Source organism: Anabrus simplex, chromosome 5 (genome assembly GCF_040414725.1).
Source record: "Anabrus simplex isolate iqAnaSimp1 chromosome 5, ASM4041472v1, whole genome shotgun sequence".
Classification (NCBI taxonomy): domain Eukaryota; kingdom Metazoa; phylum Arthropoda; class Insecta; order Orthoptera; family Tettigoniidae; genus Anabrus; species Anabrus simplex.
In genome coordinates this window covers 218,530,408-218,557,493 of record NC_090269.1, presented here as the reverse complement: position 1 = coordinate 218,557,493, position 27,086 = coordinate 218,530,408, and the positions used below count along the sequence as shown (strand labels likewise).

The following is a 27,086-nucleotide window of genomic DNA, read 5'->3' as shown; positions in this document are numbered from 1 at the left end:
GAAATGCACGCCTTCTAAAAGGGCATCTGTGCTATGAATCTTGAACTAAAGTAATCCAAGATACTTGGACCTTCCACCACTAGATGTCTCCACCATCGGCCTATGTGCCCCCAGTGGCGGGATTAAGGACAATGAATTCTTGAAGGAATTTCAATTTTCAAAGTTTGTTACCCTTAGTTTTATACACTTTTTTTTAATGTATCAAAGTTGTCAACACTCCTACGGCTTCCTTCTTCCTTAAGAATTAACCAATCAGGAATTTTGTGTATATTTCTCTAGCCAATTAAAATTGGGAGTGTGTACAGGCATTCTGCCTATCTGAAAATAGTTCTGGAAACTTCCCTTCGGAAATGCTATAAAAGCCAGATGGTTTAGGGCCGCATTGTCATCTTCATCGCTACGGTCTAGCGAGTGAGGCGTGTTATTTGGAGGCTGAGGCTGCCTGTTGTCGTTCATAAGGCCCAGCTACTGAAGGTAATGGCAGAAATTTCTTAACATGTGTTAACTCAAGGCAGAGAACTTGGGGGAAGGTTTCAAACTTATTTTCTTAATGTAAAGTCTGAAGTCATAGTTTAAATGTAAATTTTCTTTTTTTTTTTTGCGTCGCACCGACACAGATATGTCTTATGGCGACGATGGGATAGGAAAGACCTAGGAATTGGAAGGAAGCGGCCGTGGCCTTAATTAAATGTAAATTTTCAGCAAGTCTGGGGACTCTGTTCAAATCCCTGCTGGGGAACATGTCAATTAAGGGAACAAAGAGTGTTCAACCTCTGTTGATTCCCATTCAAATTGGTATGGGGGGAACAAAATGTTCTAATCCTATAAATTCTTAACACTCCTTCGGTATTTCATCTCTCTTGTTTAGTCACCCCTCTGTAGTATAGGCTTAGCCTCTGCAACTTTGGGCCATAAGCCCATTTAGGGTTTTAAGTGTTTTTCTAAAAGGAGAGCAAGTGTTTCGCCTCCTAGCCTTTGTTCAGTGCCGATCGTGTTAATCTTTTATTTTTACATTAAGACCATTTAGTATGGGCACTCATTGGCCCCGTTATTGATAGACGAGTGTGTAACATACTGTTGAGCAGAAGTGACTGTATACACAGCATTTGATGTTTGCAAGGCATAATTTTGTAAGAAGCTTGTGCCTTTTAGAGGCTGGACTACAGTAACCTTTTAGAGTTCAGTCTCCTAGAATGTAAATGAGTGGAGCAAGCATGCTCTTGTAAAAGTGTCCCTGTGTAGAGCTATGTTGCTCATCCCTTGTAAATTATTGTGTCGATAATTTTCTCTATTGTACCTGATTTTTTGGACTTGTAGTCCACTACTGTTATCTGAGCTGACGAGCTGTTATTTATTCCAAATCACATTTTAAAATCAAAAAAGAAAAGAAGGAAAGAAATAAAATTCAAAATTTAGTTCTTTAACTTATGCTCTGATCATTTCCTTGTCCGCCCATTCACCTCGGCACCTTCTTTCATCTCTTTGTTCCACGATATTTCTGTATCACCTTTATTTAGATAAAAGATGAGAATTCTTGCACGTGGTTATTATTAGAAATCACAGTTGGAAGAATCCACAGTGATCTCTACTATTACACAACTTTATTTAGAATGTAGGCGTTGATTGTGAATACTTATTCTTTTGCACCTTTCTATCGTTTTACATATGTCCCTCATCTGTTAACATCCTACAGATGTTTTATGAAAACAGTTTCATATTTACTTACTGCTCCACAAGTTTAAAATACCAAATTTAACATACATTCGGAATATCCACTAACTGATTTAGGAACTATGGTGGTAATATTAATAAAGAATCATGATATGAAATAGTGACAGAATAATGGCACCACAGTTAAACAGGGCAGTGATGAAATATCCCATAATTGAAAAAATTAAAACAACTTGCCAAAGCAAGAGTACAATAGACAGACATGGAGTGGGATGGTAAAATGTAAACTCACTATGAATTTCTTCTCCCACATGAAGATATGAAATTAAATCATTTGCTTTCTGTGTCAGTGCCATTTGCTTTTTTGCAACAGTACCTGTGGCTATTTCTTGACAGATGCAATATTTTTTGCACCTGTCTCTTGGTACAGGTCAGAGTAAAATGTAGTTTTCACTGAAGTCCCAGCCATACAATGTTATCATAGTGTATTTAAAGGTGCACCAGAGTGAGTGAGTGAATACTTGATTGTCAGAAGAAGGTCAAGGAAATCTAGATACCAACAGCTCATGTTTCATATGTAACACATCTTTTAGCCAGTTGCTCTGTGATTCAGTCCAACAAGACAGCCCACAGCTAGCATACGAAGTAGATTTGAATATATTTTCTTCAGAAGTACCGGTCCGATTTTCAAAATAATCACGGTGCTGAATTTATGATGCATGTAAGTTTAAGGCTGGATGTAGAAAACAGTGTAATTCCAATGAAGAAAATGAAGTACCATTACCCAGCAGATGTTGATTCCCTAGAAAAGTACTGCAAGTTAGATTGCGAGCCCCTTGGTAACATAACCAAAAGTGACATTTTTTTTCAACATTTTAAATGGTTTACGTTATTTGAGGTAACGAAACTATTTGAGAAATCTTACATTATTTTCTGAGCAAACCCAGAAAGAAATTTATGACTACATTTAAAAAGATACAGGATGAGTCAGCTACGACATTAAAGGTGTTAAATGATATAATGTTGCAACACAGCACATATTTCTCATTATTGTGTCAGTCACTCGAACTCTACTCTCCCCTCTCCCTTCTCTCTCCTTCCCGTGACATGCACTAGCATACACCACTATGAAATGTAATGTAATCCTTACCTTCCACCACTATTCTTCCATAATTCTTTCTATGAAAAAGCAGCAGCAATCCAAAAAGGAGTGAGGCAAAGCTGCAGTTTGTCCCCTCTCCTTTTGAATGTTTACACAGAACAGACGGTAAAAGAAATGAAAGTAAAATTTTAAAAGGGAATCACAATCTATGGAGAAGGAACTGAACTCTAAGATTTGCCAATGATAATGTTATTTTATCCGAGTCTGCAGAAAATTTAAAGAAATTGTTGAAGGGTATGGACAGTCTTGGAGAAAGAGTACAAAATGAAGATAAATAAATCCAAAACAAAAGTAATGGAGTTCAGTCAATTGAAGTCAGTTGATACAGGAAATATTAGATTAGAAAATGAAGTCTTAAAGGAAGCAGATGAATACTGTTACTTGGGTAATGACGGTAAAGGTAAGGAAGATACAAAATGCAGACCAGCACAAGCAAGGACGGTCCTTCTTAAGAAAAGAAATTTGCTCAATTCGAACATTGATACGGAAATTAGAAAGATGTTTTTGAAGATTTTCTTCTGGAATGTGGCACTGTATGTGAAGGAAACATGGACAATAACTAGCTCAGAAAGAAAAACAGATGCTTTCAAAATGTACTGTTACAGAAGAATGATGAAGGTGAATGACGAATGAAGAGGTACTGATCAAATTGGTGAAAAGAGAGATTCGGTGAAATATGACCAGAAGAGACAGAATGATAGGACACATCTTAAGACACCCAGGAGTAGTTCAGTTCGTTTTCGAGGGAAGGGTAGGTGGTAAGAATGGTAGGAGTACACTAAGGCATCAATATAATGAACAGATTAGGGTAGATGGAGGATAGAGTAGTTATGTAGAAATGAAAAGGTTGGCACAGGATAGGGTGACATGGATAGATGCCTCAACAAACCAGTCTACGGACTGAACACCCAAACATTGTCATTATAGCTGGCTCACCAATCATATTCAGAGAACGTTTACAAACTGCACTAACTTATTACATTATTTTGTATTTTAGATGAACTAAAATCATATAAACATGTACAAATGAGCAATCAAAATTTGTCGCATCTCTGGAGACATGAAATATAAGGAAGTCCACGTCATCTACCATCTACAGTATGTTCAGCTTTGTACAGTCAACTGGATGCATTATTGCATTTTGAAACACAGCCCATATTTCTCATTATTGTGTCAGTCACTCTAACTCTACTCTCCCCTCTCCCTTCTCTCTCCTCCCGTCACTTGCACTAGCATACACCACTATGAAATGTAAGGTAATCCTTACCTTCCACCATTATTCTTCCATAATTCTTTCTAAAACTTTCTTCTTGTTCCGCATTATCGCCCGGACTCCAGTACTCGTCTACTCCCAATGATGTACGCTACTGCGTATGGAAAATGGAATTAATTATTCTGTTAGCATCTTCTAACCCTGGCTGACCCCACGGTGTAGGGGTGGCATGCCTGCCTCTTACCAGGAGGCCCCGGGTTCAATTCCCGGCCACGTCAGGGATTTTTACCTGCATCTGAGGGCTGGTTCGAGTTCCACTCAGCCTACGTGATTACAATTAAGGAGCTATCTGACGGTGAGATGGCAGCTCCAATCTAGAAAGCCAAGAATAACGGCCGAGAGGATCCGTCGTACTGACCACACGACACCTCATAATCTGCAGGCCTTCGGGCTGAGCAGCGATCGCTTGGTAGGCCATGGCCCTTCGGAGCTATTGTGCGATGGGGTTTGGACCTTCTAACCCTTGTCTGTGATTTGGTGGTCGTTCAAAAGGGTAGACCTAGTCTGTTGCTCCAGTCATGTTGGTGATGCCAATCACTATTTTGCACAATGACGACTTCATTTGAATCTATCGCCATAAGGTAGGAGGAGAAATTTCTTTCCATTTTATCTTGATCTTCTGAAGCTGGTACTTCAAATTATACCCGTTTGAGTTGCATTGTTTCACTATGGTTTAAATCTGTCTTCACTTCAGATGTGAGGAGTACACGTTCTGGGCCCAAATTATTCAGAGCTAAAATTTCATTCTCATACTCTTCTCACTTCTTTTCTTAGTCTTGAACCTTTTAATATATTTTGGTATGAGCTGTCTACCTGTCATGAGTTATGAATTTCATTATGGTCTGTATCACTATCGAAGGGTAGGAAGGGTCCACCTATTCAATACTATTAGTTTGTGTATTATCTTATAACACTGGGACTTGTCTCGACAAAATAATTCGCCATCAACCACAACACTCTTGATGTGTTATTTAGTTTAAAGTGTGGATATGTTATTCGGACTTCATCAATGGTTTAAATTATATCAGTGTTTACACAGAAAAGGATACTAACTCCCAGATCACCTCAAAAACAATGGCTGCTGTAGAAACGACAAAATAGTTCACTTTCAACCACAACATTTTTGATGTGTTATTTAGTTTAAAGTGTAGATATGTTATTCAGACTTCATCAATGGTTTAAATTAAGACTATAAATTGTCATAACAAGGTTTATATCATTATTGGTTATATGTGTGCTTACGTCTTCCAATTGGAGCATGGCTGAAGATGAACCAATATATATGAGGTCGAAGCTAGTCCCAGTGTTATGAGACAACATACAAACTACTGTAATAGTATTGAATAGGTGGACCCTTCCTACCCCTTGATAGTACCTGTCATACTTCACAGAGCATGTGTTCGACATTTTCAACAAGTGTTGTGAATTTGTGTTATGGAACCTTTTACTCTATAGACCATGGAAGTATTTGTTGAACTTTCTCAGGTTGATTCTACTGGACTGAACTTACATCATGCCTCTGATGTGAACAGTGATTTTTATTAGGTGTTTTCACTTTCTCCAACTACAATTGTAATTGCTCTTTAAGCAATTTTGCTATAACTGGGTCACTAGGTTAAACCATTGAAATTCTTCTATAGCTTTTTCTAGTCAAAGAAGAAAATTTATACCCCTTTATGGGTGAAGTGTATTTAAAAGTATTGTATTGTATTGTACACGAGTTCTAATTCGTAAAAGTTGAAATCTACCTTTGAAAATTCTTCTAGACTAATTCCATGATTCCAAATTTAAAAAGAAAAGTAGTCAATTATTCCTAACCCTTGTTTTGAGGTTATGCAATCCTATGATAAATTGTTCATTAGTGATATCTGTCATCGACCTTTCGTTTAATTTTGTAATAAGTTCTATTTGAGATAAAGTTGTAACTTAGTTTACCTTCCATGTACATTTTTAAAATTCCCTTGTGCTGAGGTTAAAAGGGAGCTCTATTATCAGATTGCAATCTTAGCTTCTGGAAATATAGTGAAGCTTGTGATATTACTTCTACACTAAACCAAAGAAATTCATATTGTTGTTACCACAATTTTATTTAGAATAAATTTACTGTCTGTTGGTCCCTGAAACATATTATGATTTAACCTAATAGTTTTGTACTAAACCTGGACTCCTCGTGGGTACCAAGCCCACAATCATATTTAAGTACAAGCAGTATTTAGTACCATTTAGTAGTATATGCTTCCACTGTGAAAAGCACTCTGTGTCGGTTGTTAATGTAATTATTTCCAAGGACACCTTATACTACAGTGTTCCAGAAAATGGTTACATTGTGTTTTGTCACCTACACTTCTTCAATCTCCCGAATCGTATTGCTTATACCCCCTCTCTAATCTCTCGAAATGCTTTACAGAGGGTACCTGTTGGATAACAGTTTCGATAATCTATGGATGATGGACACTTGAGAATATTCTAGCTGCTACTAAGATAATTAGACGTGTCTCGTTGTTTGCTCTTTTTCTGCCACTATTTCAATTTTTCACTCATGGGTATTACGTGATACCACATTATTTTGAAAGCCCTGATATGTCTCTCTAAAAATTATCCATCTGTTACACAGGGCTAACTTAAACTAGCTACTTAGGTACAGAAATTATAAACACACGTCTTGCTCCCATGTAGCACAATGGGTCAACTGTAGGCTACAAAATTTGTGCCTACCATAACAGCTAAGGCTCGAATCCTAGCGTGAATGATTTTTTTTCTTGTGATACTGTGATGATGTCAGGCAACAAACACACCAAGTTTGGCCGAGGTAATTTCAATGCTAAATGATTCACTCCATTCTGACATAGCACATTATTCACATGCGTCATGAGAGCAAGTGCTAGCTCTCATCCAACACTGCAATTTCAGTATTCGTGAGGCAGCGATTCGAAGTGTCATTCCACCTTGGGCTGTTCTAAGATGGATACTGCAGTGGCATGTGTCAGAGGACATTGGATTTCTACCAGGCATTGGTTTAAAGTAGGTTTCTACTAGGAAAGAACACAAAAGGTTAGTTGAAACTTCACAGGAGAACCCGTCTCTAAATTTGGAGGAAATCATGACGACAATGATGCTTGTTGTTTAAAGAGGCCTAACATCTAGGTCACTGGCCCCTAATGGTACGAAATGTAATGACAATTTAAAAGTTCAAAATCATCCACAGACCAGAACAAAAAAATGTGATGAAGAATGAATGGATGGATATGAATTTAAAACAATCAGTAGATCTGACCCAGAAACTATCATAAACAATAGTATTACTGACCAAGGGACTGCTTCTAAAGCACAATCCTGAATCGAGAATGCTTGTTGTCTAAAGGGGTCCAAAATCCAAATCAACAGCCCCTCAAAATGGTACTTATCGCTAGTAAAGTAGAACCAAGGTTTGTATTTGTCATGTTGCGGAACTAATCAAAAGTAGTGTAGACTCACAGTGTTTCACAAATTATGGTACTACTCACAAGTACTGTGCGTCACATACGTAATGCAGACCTATAGTGTTTCTCACATACTGGCACCACTCATAGGCAATGCAAACCCATGGTGTTCCTCACCTAGGTGTACTAATCACGGGTGCCGGTATTCCCGTGGTGTTCCTCTATAGAGGGTACTAATCACGGGCAACGCAGCCCCGCGGAGTCGCTCATATAGTGGTACTAATCACAGGCAACGCCCAGACCAGTGGTGTTTCTCACAATGGTACTATTCATGGGTACTGGAAACACACAGTGAACCACTCTCTGCTACCACTAATCACAAACCTAGTGTGTACCTAACATAGTGGTACTACCCGCATGTAAAGGTGACCCATGGTGTTCCCAGCATGATGGTACTATCCACAAGTAGTTTCATGGTTCTAATACAATCACCCCTTGGTTGCCCCTTTTAGTCACCTCTTACGACAGCCAGGGGATACCGTGGGTGTATTTTCACCTGCGTCCCCCACCCACAGGGGGAGGAGGAAATCATGTGGGCATCCAATCTTGCTGGATGTCTATACACAGTCCATAAATGATTACAAAAAGCTGGATTCCATTGTAGAAAAGCTGCTGCCAAAGAGTTTTTCTCCGATGAACAGTTGGTCGATCACTGTGCCTTTGCCAAGAGGGAGTTAAATTGTAATTGAGTCCATACATCATCTTCTTACGAGACTTCTTTCTGTTCCACGGACGTTGGGCCGGTTCATGTTTACAGGTCACTGGGACCACAAAACGACAAAAGATATATAGTCAAATGTTCATGTAGTAGCTGCATACCTGTGTCGGGTTGGGGGTGGATATTGTCTGATGGGGGTGGAGTGCTTCATCTGATAGATCACAATCTCACATTGGACCAATGGCACATTCTGCAGAATAGTATGGTTCCAGGAGTGAGAACACCTGTGCTATTGAAATAAAGCAAGGAGTGAGGCAAGGTTGTGTTCTATCTCCACTCCTCTTCAATACTTAACCTGAAAGGGTATTTTCTGAAGCACTAGAAGGAAAACAGGAGGGTATCATTGTTAAGGGGATCACAGAAAATAATATGCGATATGCAGATGATACTGTTCTACTTGCAACAAGTGCTGAAGATCTGCAGACATTACTAAACTATGTGGTTGAACACAGTGCTGCAGAAGGTCTGCGTTTAAACAAGAAAAAAATCAAAGTAATGGTCATAAGCAAACATGTCATTCAACCTGTCAACAGTAGTTGGCACATCACTGGAGCAAGTCCAACGCTTTAAGTGTCTTAGCAGCGTACCTGATCACAGCTGGAACAATGATGTTGCAATTAGCTCCCGGATTGAACAGGCGAGGACTGCATTCAAGAGAATGAGCAAACTTCTCTGCAACAGGTACTTAACGATCAATCTATATCTCCGTTTACTTCAGTGTTATGTATTTTCTGTCTTATTTCATGGTGCCAAAACTTGAACCCTAACAGAGAACACAACCAAAAAAAGTCAATCTTTTGAGATGTGTTGCTACCAATGCCTGTTCAGAATATCATAGGTTGACAGAATACGTAACACTACAGTGTTCCAACACCTGAACAAAGAGCTAGGAGTTATGCAAAAAAAAAAAAAAAAAAAAAAAAAAAAAAAAAAAAAAAAAAAAAAACTCGAGTACTTTGGACTTGGGGCATATCATTCAAAATGATAAATAAAGACTCCTTCAGCTTATCTCACAAGGTAAAATTGAAGGAAGGAGAAGTAGGGAAAGAAGGAATATATCTTGGCTATGAAATCTACGAGAATGGTATGGGCTCAGTACCACAACTCTTTTCCAAGTTGCTGAGAACGAGAACCAGATTGCCCTGATGTCAGCTGACATCCAAAGAGGATATCGTACAAGAAGAAGAAGAGCGAGAAACCACTGCTGCGATGAGGCAGTACAGTTTGTGCAAGACAACTGCCCAATCCACGCAAACGGTCATGTTCAAGGTTGGTTTTGAGAACAGGACTCCATTGAACACGTGTGGGTAAGATGGTAGCAAATAAACATAGGCAGTTCCTGTCTGTGGCGGTATGATTTATCTTAACAGGACATGGAAAATTTTATTAATATTTCTTCCGTTATAAAATAAAAAAAGTCCCTTATGCACTTGTGGAAAGGAAGAACAAACGGTGGATCATTTATTATTTAAATGTGTTAAACTAGAAAGAGAAATATTTAGGTATAGAATTATAAATAAATGTACAAAATGGACATTTGATGAAATCAGACTTATGCACTGTTATACACAGGAATATTATATTTCAATTCAATTAATTTAGATAAACTCTAGAGTTATACAGCAGAATATCAGATGTTTGTGTACATAATATAAATCAAAATATTTAATATGTTTAAATAGGTTTCAGGAGCAATACAGTAGTATGATAATAAAAATAGTATAAAATTAAAACATGTTAATTACAAGACAGATTGTAGCAACCAGCCATAAAACAGTAATATGAGTGTAATTTATGGATATTTAAGTGTAATAATTTGTATATAAAGCATGTAGTATTACCGTATTTACTCACGTATTAGACCCCTTTTTCTTCCACGTTTACAGCCAAAAAGTAGGGGGGGGGGGGGGTTTCCAATATGCAATAACCTCAAATTTTGTGCAGCAAACACATGGCTTCTGGGCTATAAGAAGCTATAAATTATACATGTAAACATTCTACACCATTCTTTTACAACATTATGAATGTATTTGAGTTATACTGGCTATTTTCATTGGAAGGCAGTATTTCTAAATGTAAAAAGACAATAAATGGTGAACACTACTTTTAGGCCTACATATATAGTCAGTTTGACTTACTCATATCACGTCATTCGTTTCATCTCATTAATTCCTCTGATTAGGCTGACGTCAGGAAGGGCATACGGTCGTAAAAATTCGCTACGAAAATTCGTCTCACTTCATACTCGACCCCGTAGAGAAAAAGGATAAGCGTATCGTATTATCATATTATGCAATGTTGATAGAAAAGAACTTAACGGCCAGTCATTTGTCTCTTGTCAGTTGAGCAGTGGCCTACTGCACAGTAAACCTGAGTAAATCTAATCACTGTTTTCATTTGAATCAAAGAGAATGAGTGATTTGAATTATCGTCCTGTGTCGCCAACTTCCCTGCTACCGGCATGTCGTCATTGCAAATGACGTCACCTTCACTGCCATCTCGTCAGCCATGCATTGAGAGCATTCGAGGTCCCGTCTTTTTGAAACTTTAAAAAATAGTTTTGTTCCTGACTATAGAGGCCAAACAGTGAGAATCTATTCCCAAATGATTTTCTGGAGAGTTCATGTATGTCTAGCAGAAGCACTCCTTCCAAATAAGGATGTGCTGCAGAGAGCATGCCAAACCACCAGCTGATAACTGGCGTATGTTACGAGTTGTATTTACAAATGTAATACACAGTGACTGGAAGCGTTCTTTGCATAACTGTGGCTATTGAAAGCCAAACCCTCATTTTAAAGTATATTTCATGCTTGTTTTCCATATTTATCACATCAGGATTTACCCAAACAGCTGTAAATGAGATAAGGGAGGTCGCAATGTTTAGGTTAGGTAGGTACTCTATAAAGCGCCCGCATAGTGCCAGAAGTTCGACAACGGGAAGTTTAGAAATAAGTAACAGGAAAGTTTACCGCATTTATGGATATCTACAGGTGTGGCGGTAACACGTTTTATTACCATAATGGTTAATTTCGAACGTTCACTGCCTGCATAGTATGTTTTGTTTTGCGTCTCCGAAAATCGTTAAGTGGGGACGTAAAACGATTATTATTATTATTATTATTATTATTATTATTATTATTATTATTATTTGTGAGGTACGTTGGCGAGTAAAACAATAGTTATAATTGGATTGCTTTTATCATGTTTTAAACCTACTTCTCTCAATAACAACAACAAAAAAACTATATTGGCCCGAGTTATGAGATATTAAACGATCACTTTTTTAAAGATCTCGCCTGCTATACTAATAGCAACAACCGTGAATAAGTTCTTAACTAAAGTTTCCTCATCTTGAGGTGGTGAAGCTCTTTTTAGACAGTACTCCAGTGGAATGAAGTTGCAAGTACCATTCTTACTGCATATCAATTTTCCTGCCATTGGTAAATATCTGGCAATACGGTACCAGAAATCAAACTCAGGCAGCTAATTGTGCTAACCATTATGCTGGTGGACATTCTTAACTACAAAACAGAGACACATATACACGAATGATGCGTGCTTGCAATGCGCAGGTCGGACACGAAACTATTCACCTATTTGTGCGATGCCAGCAGAGCTGCAGAAGGCCTACATTACAGAGGCGGACATTTCTTAAATACGAAACACAGATGTATCACATGACTTCGATGAGTGTTTTCATTGCATGGGTCGTACGGACAAAACTATTCACAAATTAGTGCGATGTCATCAGAGCTGCAGTAAGGGTTGTACCTACTTCGAAGCGGAATTGTTGTTCTTCTCTGCCGAATTATGTTGGGGGGAGGGTCTTGTATGTGAGATTTATTTTTCATTTTCTTTGTCCCGAAAAACCAGGGGGAGGGGGTCAAATACACGAGTAAATACGGTACTTTCATTGCAATGGAACATGCTGTAATTAAAATTTTTTAAAAATGTGTGTGGTCAAGACGGAAATGCCATATAAAGAAACACTGGCCTCACCCTCCCCTGCGTTCGCATGATGCTTGGTTGGGCATTATGTTGGACACATGGGAGGATATCGCCCTTGATCAGGAATACTTTAGGAAGCTTGCTGAGTCAATGGCACGTAAGCTCTGACAAGTTGTTCAATCCGATGGATATTGGACATGGTATTAAGTCGTGTCTAAAACAGGCCTTTTCAGAACTAACATAATTAGAAGCACATTGCCAGACTTCACAATGAATGGAAATGCATACGTATTTGGTTAATGCAACACTCTAGAAGTTAAAAAGAAAAAGTAATGCATAGAGTAGGACCCGAACCCTGATGACCTTGACAGGCGGGTACACTTTCTCGGAGCAAAGTGGCACTCACATGAAAATGCTTAACATCGTAAGACTATTCCCTGCTATGCATGGCATGTAGCATATTTACAACTGTATAACAGTTCTTCAAGGGGCCAGTGATAATAAACTATGCACTAATTGCAAGCATTTGGAGAGGAAATGGTCAGGCTGTTAGTATGGTGCAGTTACACAACAGAGTAATGAAGTCCAGAAAATTTTTTTTAAAAATTGCCAACACCAGTATTCAGACCCCAGATCTCCTGGTTGATACCGAGGGCCTTTCCCCAACAATAACACTGACACACCATGAAGTACTTCACATCAAGCTTCACTTGCCAGGTGTGTCCCTCACTTCACATATTTATTTAACCATTATGGCAGCTTCTTGTCTATTTCACTGTATTCTTTTATGTTATTCTAATATGCAGATAACCGAGCTCGATAGCTACAGTCGCTTAAGTGCGGCCAGTATCCAGTATTCGGGAGATAGTAGGTTCGAACCCCACTGTCGGCAGCCCTGAAAATGGTTTTCCGTGGTTTCCCATTTTCACACCAGGCAAATGCTGGGGCTGTACCTTAATTAAGGCCACGGCCGCTTCCTTCCCACTCCTAGCCCTTTCCTGTCCCATCGTCGCCATAAGACCTATCTGTGTCAGTGCGACGTAAAGCAAGTAGCAAAAAAAATTAAAAAAATATGCAGATAGTTGCACTGTGTATTGACAGTCACATTTCATCAGGAACGTGTCGTTTAACAATAAGTACGTTGCATCAATTTTTGTTGTGACTTACCACCTCACCTGAAGAGGATGATGATACCCGATACAGGACTTTATATATTCTTCATGCGTCAATCATTGATTGTTCAACTCTACATACAATCAATACAATTGCCTTTACCTTTCCACATATGCCTGTTTCCACAACACTATCTTTGAAGAGTGGTTCCTCGTTAAAAGTTGTAAATAGATTATATACTTCTTCCAAGACTAAACACCAGATCTATTCTGAACGTTAGATGGTTTCACCTTGGTGTTGCTCCTAACCTTCCTCCCTTCTCTCTGTTGCAAAACCCCTCCTTTTCTACCACCAGCTAACCACTAACTTTCCTCCTGAATGTCTACAATTCTGCAACATCCCCTTACTCAGGATTCTTCTCTGAGTGATGAAACCATTGTGACAAAAGTATTTCATTCTGTCATCCTATTTCATAATAAGAGAGAGGCTTTTGTATGTGGTGTATGATAGTCAAGTGACATCATTATTGGCTTCCAACCAAGGGAGTCACAGATCAAATCCTGTCCAATGAATGTAGGACTTTTAAAATTATAAGTCATGTTCTGTGATTCAGATTCGAGATATAATTGGAAATCTAACGGCTGTGATCACAAAACCAACTGCCACATAAAACTACAAGCTAACTTGCTTTCATTCGCATTCTAGTCTGAGACTTTCTCTCTTCATCTCAATTTTTCTTCTCCAGTTTGACTATGACACTTGGTAATATTCCTTTATCGACAATATTTTGAAACAGGAGAATATGTATTAAAATATTCCAAACAATGAGCTGTCTTTCGATCACACCATTATCTTAACAGGTAGCATATTCCATCTACTTTTCAGCTTTTGATTCAAAATTATTATGAGGGCATACTTAAATAGCTTTTGGCCCATGACATGAAATACTCAAGTTTTTTCATATACTGCCGTATTGTTCCAGGAGGTATCGGTGGCGCTCTTGAAGCTGAAGGATCTCCAAACCGCCTGGAAAATTTGCTCTCCTTAAATGGCACCATCTCTGGAAGAAAATGTGAAAGAAACATGAGACAACCACAAATGATATAGAAATTGTTGAAAAACAAAAATCAAACATTCTTTTCATATTCAAGAATATGACAGAAACATAAAGTGAAGAAATAAAGGTTACATAGTTAGCTGTTCCATCCTCACAGCATGAAAAATGTGAAATGATATCTGATCTCCAAATCCTGAGAATGAAATATAAACCCCAGAATTCATAGACAGCATTGTTTCTTCTGCTTCTATGTGTCTCATATTTTATAATCTTCAAATATACTGTATAAACAATCACTTTGCAACATTGCCTACTTCTATGCAACCAAATCCATACTATCCCCACTACAGTAGAAGTCTGTTATAGCGAGAACTCATAACGGAGAAAAATTTACTTGCTATAGCGGATTGTTGTTATATCCAATTTTATGTAAAAGTTGGGAAAATCCCCATACACATTAAAATCAGTATGAAACAGCAATCAGTTTGTTCAAAACTTGCATTTTCATGAATAATATCCACACTATGGCTTACTTATTTGTTATTTTTCGAAATCCGATACTATGTCAAAGTCTATGTTTAATTTCATTCTGAAAAATATATATTACTGTATTTCTCCAAATCCAAGACCACTTTTTCCTTCAAAATTTTTTAATAAGGCTTAAAAAGTGCTTTGTAAAATCATACGTCTTTCTTATACAGTACGCATTTTTAGACTATTTGTAGACGCCGAACATTGGCTTTAGTTATGCCGTATTATTTGCGGCTGTACAATTATGCTTTATTTCAGCAGGTTTAATAACCATTAACTTAAAAATGGCATCATAATATCAAAGAGAACTCATTGAAAATTTGCCGGCAATACACAATCCACGCCTCTCTACAATACGACGATCCATCAGGAAAATATTCTTGCTTACTAAAACACTGTTACTTTCTCTCAGCGTCAGATATGGCTGCCGCTACACGCACGTCTCGCTTCCCGGATTCGACCAATTTCAGCAGCTAGCGATGTATAGGCCTAATCATGGACTTTGAAAGCCAACGAACGAGTTTATTGTGTCGCGGTATGGCAATTCCTCCCTTGCATTTTTGTGCACATAGCTCAAAATTTCATCTTCGGCTTCTTTAAAGCGTCCTTGTTGCAGGCCATTGAATCCATTTTTTTGTATAGTAGGGCCTACGCATTTTTAAGCTATCTCTGTCTTCACAGTGACGCCGAATATTGGCTTTAGTTAGGCCTACGCCATATTTTCTTATGGTTGCACAATTATTATACATTTCTGAGTGTTTAATAGCCATTGACTTAAAACAGGCATCATAATATCGATGAGAACCCGTTGAAAATTTGCCGGCAATACCTGTTCCACGTATCTTTACAATACAACGATCCATCACGAAAATATTCCTGCTGTATATAAAACTTAATGGTATTGTCAACGAGTTTTGTGTGTGTGTGCAGGGGGAGGGGGTGAAAATAAAACAGCGTGGATACTGCGGTAGTTGCCAGTGGTGTTCATTACTGTCAGGCCGGGAATGCAAAACGACCCTTCACATCAGATTCTGAGAAAAAAACGTCATCTTGGATTTGGAAAAATACGGTATCACTCCAGAGGCTTCTGTGGCAAACATGTCAGTTTTCTTCTTCAAACGGCATCTCCTAGCTTAACCATAGATGTATCATGAAAACATATTTGAAACGCATGTAGAGAAATGATAACCTCGTCGCTAAAAATTCACATGGGAATAGTCTTTCCGAAATTTAACTAGACATGAGAAAACATAAACTATCCTCTGAAATCAGTGATGTACCCTGCCATATCTAGAGGTGTATCACATTCTTACTTAATTTCAGAATACAGTATAACATTAAAATTATTATATTATTAATTATTTTTAACGAGTTAACAACTGCTATCGGCCACGTTATTTACGCATTTATTACGAAAACGTGTTATCCTCTTTCATTTCGAAATTCTTTTAGAGAACAGCAGTCGACGGGTATTACTAATCGACTCCAACATCGCCTTCGAATGTTGATGAGAGAGCTCGCAAATGCACATAACGCGAAAACTATACCGTACTGGTACTGAAGATGATTGATCACATTTTGTGGCAAACGTTTCAGTTTTCTTATTCAAATAGCGTCACCTATCCTAACTTCACTGTACTATATGTATGATGAAAACATACTTCAAGCGCCAGTATAACCTTTTCGCTATAAATGTACATGATAACAGCCTTACCGTAATTTAACGGACGCGAGAAAATGTAAACTAACCTCTGTAATCAATGACGCACTCTGCTATATCTTGAAGTGTATCCAATTCTTACTTAATTGCAGTATTTAGAATTAAAATTAAGCGATCGCATATTCAGCCTTTATCTTTGAGTTAACAACTGTTAACGGACACTTTATTTACGCATTTATTACGAAAACATGTTCTCCTCTTTCATTTTCATTTTCTTTACGGAACAGCAGTCAACGGGTATTACTAATCGACTCCGACATTACATTCGAATGTCAACGAGAGAGCTCGCTTGTGGGCATAGTGAGAAAATAATATTGAAAAATATGCAGTATAATGACTGGGTGCATAAATACCGGTAAAGGAAAAAATCTTGCATGCTTAATTGCTCGTAATAACAGATGCATCAGTGATAAGGCTCGCACTGTAACCGAAGGATTATACACAGTTTAATATAGGAATTTCGAAGGGTCGGACAAAATTGTCGTTATAGCGGGATTCTCGTTATATGCTGTACTCGCTCTAACAGACTTCTACTGTAATTTGCATTACATGGATTTCACTATTGAAGCTGATTCTGACACCCAACATTATCAAATACTGTCACTCATAATTTCACCTTTAATTTCTGCATTTATCTGACTCAAGAATTATTTTTCCAACTTTCATGTATGTTACTTAAAGTCTTTTAATGAAATATCTTGAATCTATCTAGATGTTACCCCATACGGGATAAGCTGGAAATATCAGTATTTTAGAAAAAATGCGGGCACTGAATTAACTACTTTCTAGCAGAAAGCCTAATTCTGTTATTTACAATGCTTAACTCCCTGTGTTCAATTCCTATATTATTTTATCACAATATGAAGGTATTAATTTACCCATCTTGTTCACTGCTATGTATTACAATCTAAAAGAGTGATTAAATCTTACACAATAACATTGTATACATGTTTTAGCTCTATTAAGCCATCATCAGTACATATTTAAAAGACCATAAAATAATTGTCAACTTGCTGGGATAAACATTCTCTTATGAAGGATTCCAGTGTTGATATTTAAAATTATATGTTTGTTAACATATGATCATGACATATAAAATTAAAATATGATGATTATAAAATGTGCTGCTAATAGTGTTCATTGTACTCCCAAATTTTTCTAAATTGAAGCAATATTCTTGTTTTGACAAATCCTTTAGTTACTACTGTCAAATGCGGGATGAAATAATATCTGGTAACTGACCTTCTTCAAGGTAGACAGAGACTGAGTCTTCGAAAATGTCGGGCCTCAGGACCGGTGCAGCAACGTGTATGAAGACATGGTATGTGTTGCAGCTCATCAGCAACACGTACCTGGTAAGAGGCTGGCATATCTGAACACTTTTAAATATCACCAGACTGAACCGCGATCAATCCTGCCAACATCAGCTCCGAAATCCAGTGCTCTATCATCTGAGCTACTCAGCCTGACTTGCAAATTTATGCCTAACAACAAATGACCCATGTAAATTAACGACAACTACGACAAGTTTAAAGGAAGTCTTCCTGCTTTCTATAACTACCAGTAATTAAGACAATAATCACCACCTCCACTTTAGAATGAACTACCCATTATAGTTAACTGTCAACATTTTTCTCCTTGACTGGAGGCCCTAGAGATATTTGTAACAGGGTCTCTCTATCTAGGAGATCATCCTGGTCGCAGGATCGAAACACGTCAGCAGATTATTAACATTACGCGATCTAATATCCCCAAATTAAGTATTATTATAACCCAGTATACCTTTAACTCTGATGAATTTCATGTTAACCCCATACCTAATATATCATACTAAGTCATAGCAAAAGAAAATTTGCATACAGTCATATATCGTACTAGGTCCTACCTGTGTTTTAGGACCGTATACCTCTGCCATCTCGTGGTGAATTTTAGAGTTAAGTACTGCCACTCTTAGCACAGTGTTTAGAAAAGATTGTTATGAATCTTAATGTTTAGTGATCTTTGGATAGTAGTTTAAATGCCTTTGGAAATATGTGATGCACGTATCACATCAAGGTTGCATTCAATGTAAACAGTAATGATGGCAAAGAAAGAGGTGGATTTTGTCACGGATGAAATACTGTATGTGATGGATGAATGTGTTGATTTAGGTGGTTATACCGATGAAAGTGATCGCTAAAGGAGTGGTGGTAGTAATTTTGAAATGGCAAAGATAGCTCAACGAATTACGCCTATGCCTGTATAATGGTGTAATAATTTGGATTATATTGCACCTGATCCCTTCACTGAAGATCAAGATGTTTTCCACAACTTACCGGCAGGATCAAGTGAGTTGGACTATTTTGCATTGTATTTACTTCTGTTCAAACGTTGGATCTACAGATATGGAGTTGTAAAGAGAAAAAAAAAAGATGTCTGGAATGTTGCATTCGAGTAGCTTCAAAGATCCGAGGGAGAGGGTTAAACATACTGGACACTAACTTCACAATTTCAAGAATGGAATGCTTATGCAAGGTAACTTACAAAATGTTCCTCTAACAACTGAAATAGCATCAATAACACAAGACCAATGCAAAAATTGTCCTACCTGTAGGTTTCTTCTGCTTGGCTTTCATCAATAAATGATAAATATCACTAAGAGCTGCCTGCATATAGTAACTTGGATTACTGTCTTCTGGTCCAGTCAACAAACGCTGCAGATCTGTCCTCATAAGATCCAAGGTAACTTCTGAACCATCCAGCCACTGACACTGGGAAAGAAAATAAGTTATAATAATGATATTGCTACAATGGTTTTTCAACCCACCAATACTTTTATGGTTTTTGAAGATTTTAGGGTTCTGGAGTTACCCCACAGGAGTTTCTAATGTGGAGAAACATAACCTTCATAGAACAAAAAACATTTTCTGCAACATAATGTTAATCAATCAAAATATTTTCTGTTTCACCCATAATTACTGCAGGTAGGACTAAAAGATATTACTAGATTTGTTAGGAGTGGTATTTAATGTGTCACTGGTCTGCACTAAGTCACAGTGGCAAGCCAAAGATTCACACAGTGAACTTAAGTCAACTTGTATCTTAAAATAACTCTGAGGTGCAGCTGATTTGATACATCATCGATTCCATCTGTAATTATGTTCTGTGGGTCAGTGGTAATGTGTTGGCCTCTAAATCCCAGGATCGCAGGTTCAAACCCAGCACAGCTAGTCAGATTTTTAAAGGTGGGGGAGAGAAATGTTCATTCAACACCCCATGCCATATGATATTCGCAAATAAAAGATCTCTGATGACACATTTGGTGTTTACCAAGAAAATTAACAAAAACTCAGCCATAGAGAACCCAAGAAAGATCTGGTTTACTCTTCCATCTGGTAGAGTACAATGGAACATCAAAATCAAACTGCAGGCAGCATAAATGTCCTTAAATCATAATGCCTGCTCATGGTAGCTGAGGCCATACAATGAGGACCATGGTGCTTGTGCTTTAGCTGTGTTGTTGTCACGTGCTTGCCGCTTCTGGTGCTCTTGATGGTGGGTTTGGCTGCTGCATTCTTCTTGGTACCTTGAGCTTTTCTTTTGGCCCCGTCATCCTTCATTTTCTTGCTGAACTCTATCTTGCGTTCCTCGGAACATTTCCTGGTCTCATTGTGCTCCGTTTCTGTAAGGGATGTTAGGCAGGGTCTGGTTTTAATAACTGAGCAGTAGTTACTAAATTATTATGGCAAATTATTATTAGTGCCACATAATTTGCTTTCAACATTCCTTCTTTAATAATATCTTGGTGAGCTTTCGATATGTGTTTCAATAATTCACTTTGAATTGTTATGAATGGATAGTTGCTCAAGAAAAGAATGAGACCACGGTATTGTATGTTCCTCGCATTTAATATTTTATCAGACTTAATTTGAATTATTATCAAAGTATAATTTGCCTCCCATGTAGACACAAACACTGATACCCACAACAAACAACTTATAGAAAAGAGTATCTGTGAGGAAATTATAAATACCTTGGGCTCATTCATTATCTGAGCAACTGCACATTTGATACAGAGCTATTCTGTAAATGTTCTTTAACGGAGGTATCTATACTTCTAGCTAAACCAAGTCAGTCAAGTTTTGATTGACCTCATGTTGTAATTTTTAAAAAATCATAGTACAACAGCCCTGATATGCCTTGACCTACCAAGCGATTGCTGTTCAGCCTCAAGGTATGCACAATATTAGGTGATACAGGGTTAGCGCCATAAATCCTCTTGGGCATTATTCTTAGCTTTCTAGATCAGGGCTACTAGCTCACAATCATGCAGCTCCTCACATACGCAAAGTGAACCTTGAACCAGCTCTCAAACAAGGTAAAAATCCCCGACCTGGCCATGAATCAGAACCGGTCCCTCTGGGTAAGAGGCAGATTTGCTAACCCTAGACAGTGCTGCTGGCTCACTTCTTGTATTATGTATGTTGAGTATTCACCCAGAAGGCTCAATAGTTTCACCATCAGCCGTCACAGATGGCTTAGCATCAACGAAGAGGAATAATAGGGAAATGAGGAGTGAAGTAGTTTCCTTTTGACTTCCTCACCAAGCCAGAAGTTTCTATTACATATCAGCCTGAAATTCATGCACAAACCAACCATATGAACATTTTCACACCATTCATAATAGGGACTGGCTGCATAAGGAATGACATTACAACCATCCAACCATCGCACATACCTCAGTCACTTTCATATTGTCCAAACCAAGGATGGAACTGAGATAGTCAATGAAAGAAACAAATTTGATCTAGCCCATGGCATAAGACACAGTGCACTGTAAACACTAAGTCTCTCCAGCAAAGGCAATGCTGTAATAGGAGAAATAAATTATTATTTAGAATAAAATAACATTAGTGGAGATATTTAAAGAAGTGCAGATTTTGAAAAGTATGAAAGAGTAATATTTAAAGAAGTGCAGATTTTGAAAAGAAGTATGAAAGAGTAATTAAGGTACATTACACTTACATTAACTGCTTCTTGTGCAACATCTTCTACAGCAAGTTCATATGATTCATAATTGTGGTTGAGACGCAAACAGCCAGATAATGTAACTAAAACCTCTACAGCTTCTGTAACATATTCATGAGGTTCTCCATTGAAGTAACGCATCATGTAACAGTAGGCTGCCAGCACATTTATAACATTGTACTTGACACAGGGAGCAGGGGCACATTTCTAGAAAAAGAGTGAAACAAGGATGATATGTTACTGTCTTTATTTCCCTACAAAATGCTCCCATAAATTAAATGGATTTTAAAAAATACAACTAAAGCTAGTATAAAATCATTAAACAAAGGCAATCCAAAGGGATTAATATCAATGTTAAAAACAAAACAAAAAGAAAGAGCAACTTATTAAAGCAACTACAGCAATGTCCCACTTAACACAAATTTTTACATGATTGCATAGAAGAATAATATAGTTTAACCAGGAACAGCTACCATGAAAACTATCTATAGTATTGTTCTAGCAATGGTGTGCCCCAGACTTAAAAGAACTAGTGGTCATGCAGTCTCAAAATCTCCAGAGATAAGAAACAGCTCTGAGAGGCCTTAAGTATTGATACTCATCAAGGAAGAATGGTGCTACAAGGGTGTGGAAGTACCTAGTAGACCTATTATGAATCAGACATAGTTCAGTTGTGGTTCCTCTATGGAACACGGAGAACAGGCTGTTCCCTTGCTTTGCTTCCAGGGATAGAAGGGATAGTAAGGGATAGAAGGAAAGCTGAAGGATGCTTCAATCCACCTCTGTTTAGCTGAGTGAAGTATGAATAATGTTCCATATTATCACAATCAAGAAGTAGCTCTTCATCAGACTGTAGCATAACTTTACATTCCGAACACTGCTCTCTTTTCCTTAGTTTCTCCAGGACGGTCATGCTCGTATAACTAGCATTACATACTAAAATTCTCTAAGTTTCTACAGGAACAGTTGAACAGCCAGACTCATCAACAACAGGTTCCAAAACATCCAAGTTTTCATATAATTTCCTCTGGGTGAATGTACAACTAGATCCTTTAAGATAAACTCTCCTAACTTGGCAGCTTCAGCAAACGTAGGACTTTGAGTCTTCGATCAGATTCAAGTATCTGTTGAACAGATACATTGTACGTGTAGCCGCTCAGTCTCCTATAAGCTGCGAAGGTTCCCTCCAAACTAACTGCCTGTAACTTGGATGTGAGTATATAGTCATAATTGTACTTATAAAAAATCGTATTTACATAGATCAACAACTGCGAGGAGTGTATGAGTTAGAGCTGTGTATGTGTCATTAGTGAGTTTCCCTTTGGTGTGCGACATGTGCCAGATATCAATATAACTTTTCAAAGTTTGCAAAAAAGAGGAGTTTGGTGTCATTGGTCACATACACTGGGTTAGCATCCTCATTTAAGGTGTATGTTCCTTTCATAACATGCTGAACATTAACAATGTTCCACCATTCAGAGATTAACTTTGAAAATTGGATGGTACTCTCAAAGACAACCATACCATCACTTCGTAGCATATCTAAGGCCACAATATATTTAGGGTCAAAATTACTCATAACTAGAGCAACGTTCTGCCTCTCAATAGCCATGGGATACAAAGCCTTCCTGGTCAAATTTGGAGCTAGCTTTAATAACAACCTCTTTTCAGAATGAAATAGGTCTCTCAAGTCTGAAAAATTAGCCTGTTGGTTGTGAATTTGCATGTCATCTTTCCTTCAGGAATGTTCAACATGTTTTCAATGATGGTGAATGTCTGTTTAATATCTGGGGTAATAAATCCTTCGCTGGACCTGTTTAACCAATTATTCCGAATACACTTCAATAAATACACATGGTCAAAGAGAAGAAAGAGAGACTTGGAAGGATCAGCCATCGTCAAACCATTCTTCGGCCTGAGGAAGGATTGTTTTTCAAGAACCCGTTTGTAATTGTCCTGTTTCATTGTCCCCTCTATAATTTGAATTCGTCCAGGCCCATAGATGGACATCACGCCCCACATCATCACTGCAGTTGGGTGTTTCACAGTCTGTTGTATGCACTCCAACTTGTATTCCTCTCCACGTAGACGACATACATATCTTGAACATTCTTCAGAAATGCTGAAATACGACTCATCACTAAAACACACTTTCTCCCATTCATCAGACCAGTGTTGAAGTCCTTTTGCCCATTCTAAACGTGAATGTGCCATTGATGGGGTGATCTTCGCTTTCTTCCTTGGTCTGCACGATTTGATGCCCTCACTACACAGGATCCTCCTGACACTTCCAGGATGAACAACTGCTCCATAACCCGCCATTTTATTGCTCAAGTCCTTAGAAACGCATTTTCTATTGAGAAGAGCCAAATTTTTTAGTGTTCTAATGCCTCGTGGGGAAAGATTTGATTTTTGCCCACACTTTCCCACTCTATTTTGATGATAAGTTGTATTCTTCCTCAATTCTACTCACTGATTTTTGACTTAAAGACACTTTATGTGCAATTTGCCTCTGAATACTTTCCTTCACTCAGCAGAGCATTGACAACTGCAACTTCACATGGGGAAGTGTCTTTGCCTTTCCCCATTATCAAAAACAATCCGATTATACGGTAGACAGCACTAGAAGTTGGAAAGAAACAACTGATTGAATAAAACTGTATGAGATCACTTCAAAATTAATGGTTAGAGGTAGCTACACTTCCCTAGCAACAATACAACCCATCAACAATGGCCATAACTACACTTTTTCAGAAGCAAGAATTCAACTGCTACTTGCGGTCACAGAGCAGGCAATGGCGCTCCCTCCAAAACAAAACAGTTGAAGGTCAAAACAGAGTTGCCAACAGCTTGATGCATTCATAAACTGTGTGGGAACTGATGTTCCACATGTTCACCAATAATCTGTCAAGAAAAGTCCCTTTTATGAACAGGTATCTTAAATATATTTCAAAATAGCATGAATTTGTCTGTTCAGTCTAATAATTTGAACAGATCTGTATATATAAACGTAGGTTGAGTCATAAGTCATGGCAACTATTTTTTTTCTCACGAACAGGTGACAACACGTAAAATCTAAGATATGGATTTGGAAATGTACGGTATATGCTTGCGTATGATGCCACTAGATGGTGTATGTAAACAACAGTCTAGGTATAAGCATGCCCCCAAGTTCAGTGTGTGAGTGAGTGCGTCACAAAATGGAAGTCAACAGGCAGGAGCAACAATCGTATATTAAAATAGCAGTTCTCTACGGCAGAAATGCACTCCAATGCCATGCAGAGCTGCGGGAAGCATTAGGTGTGCATGCCATGCTCTATAGAACAGTGACGAGGTGGTTGAAGACGTTCAAACATGCAGCGAATGGTATTCAGCGCCTGCCCCACCGCTGGCAATGCACAGTGGAAACCTTGGGTGATTATTTCGAAGGTCTATAACCAATGGAGACCTGTCCTTTGTACGTAGTCTTGTGTGTTTGCTGTCTATACCATAATAAAACAATGTTTAGCAATGGCCTGTGTTCTGTCACTTTCCTACGAGAATTTCCCAAAGTCAGAATTTGTTTCCAGGCACTATGCATGACTACATGCCCTATATTTCCAAATGCATATCTTAGACTTTCCGTGTTGTCTCCTGTTTGCGAGAAAAATATAGTTGCCATGACTTATGACTTGACCCTCATATATATAGTATATGGTCTCCTGCAGCAGAAATATCCACATAATAAGGATACGCTAGATATCATTACAACTGCACTTACTATCATAAAAGCAGGCAGAATGTTATGTTCTTAATATGAAGTATCACAAGAAACATTAATTTAAGAGAGCTTAGTAATTTCAAATACAAACTAGTTATTGCTCACTATGCCAGTAATAAATCTGTCAGGGACATTTCAATCAATCTTAAGTTGACCAAGTTTACTGTTGATGACATTGGCGTGAAGAAGAAGAGGAAATGTGAAGGCATAATCATAACAAGATCATAAACAAGTAGGCCACTGTTAAAGATAGATGGGGGTTGCTAAGTGTTGAAGAAGGTGGTTTGTAAAAATCACTAGGCAAGCAGTCAGACAAGTACATCTGAAAACTGAAGTGCTTCAGCATGGTGGTGCATCTATAAAATTAAACGTTTCTGCTGTTAATGCAGAGCATTGTGTAAAGTGGTGCAAAGAGTGATGATGCCAATTGGACAGCTGACAGTTAGAAACACATGATATGAAGTGACAAAGTGCCTTATACCATATGGCAGACCAGTGGGAGGATATAGGTGTACTGAGCGTCTCATAGTGTTAGTGCTGACTTTTTACATTCCACTAGGCATGTTTATGGTTTTCAGAAACTCCAATATGCTGTAATGCCTGATGGAGTCTGTCTACTGACATGAGATTGGTGTATAAGAGTACCTTCAAATACCAATGGACTGAGCCAGGATTGAACCTGCCAACATGAGTTCAGAAGGCAAGCACTCTACTGTCTGAACTAGCCTACTCTCTCTGGAGGTGGAGATTATTATTTCCTCAGGAAATGTGTTGTGTTTGAGTCATCAGTCCACAGACTGGTTTGATGCAGCCCTCATGCCACCCTATCCTGTGCTAACCTTTTCATTTCTACGTAACTATTGCATCCTACATCTGCTCTAATCTGTTTGTCATATTCATACCTTGGTCTACCCCTACCGTTCTTACCACCTACACTTCCTTCAAAAACCAACTGAACAAGTCCTGGGTGTCTTAAGATGTGTCCTATCATTCTATCTCTTCTTCTCGTCAAATTTAGCCAAATCGATCTCCTCTTACCAATTCGATTCAGTATCTCTTCATTCGTGATTCGATCTATTCATCTCACCTTCAGCATTCTTCTGTAACACCACATTTCAAGAGCTTCTATTCTCTTTCTTTCTGAGCTAGTTATCGTCCACGTTTCACTTCCATACAATGCCACGCTCCACACGAAAGTCTTCAAAAACATCTTTCTAATTCCGATATCAATGTTTGAAGTGAGCAAATTTCTTTTCTCAAGAAAGCTCTTCCTTGCTTGTGCTAGTCTGCATTTTATGTCCTCCTTACTTCTGCCATCGTTAGTTACTTTACTACCCAAGTAACAATATTCATCTACTTCCTTTAAGACTTCGTTTCCTAATCTAATATTTCCTACATCACCTGCCTTCGTTCGACTGCACTCCATTACTTTTGTTTTGGACTTATTTATTTTCATCTTGTACTCCTTACCCAAGACTTCATCCATATCATTCAGCAATTTCTCGAGATCTTCTGCAGTCTCAGATAAAATAACAATATCATCGGCAAATCTCAAGGTTTTGATTTCCTCTCCTTGGACTGTGATTCCCTTTCCAAATTTCTCTTTGATTTCCTTTACTGCCTGTTCTATGTAAACACTGGAAAGGA

At 38.1% G+C, this 27,086-nt stretch overlaps 1 protein-coding gene across 1 annotated transcript in view; it reads right to left on the bottom strand.

Moving 5' to 3' along the window:
• Positions 1 to 9,790: 9,790 nt before the first annotated feature.
• The window catches only part of LOC136874780 (zinc finger HIT domain-containing protein 2), a 55,483-nt gene continuing 38,187 nt past the window's right edge, over positions 9,791 to 27,086 (bottom strand). Inside the window, exons 5-7 of the mRNA XM_067148453.2 lie at positions 21,677 to 21,886; positions 19,260 to 19,422; positions 9,791 to 14,424 (exon numbers count right to left, since the gene is read on the bottom strand). Coding sequence (XP_067004554.2) covers positions 14,267 to 14,424; positions 19,260 to 19,422; positions 21,677 to 21,886 — 531 coding nt within the window. The 3' untranslated portion in view covers positions 9,791 to 14,266. The remainder of the gene's footprint in view (positions 14,425 to 19,259; positions 19,423 to 21,676; positions 21,887 to 27,086) is intronic.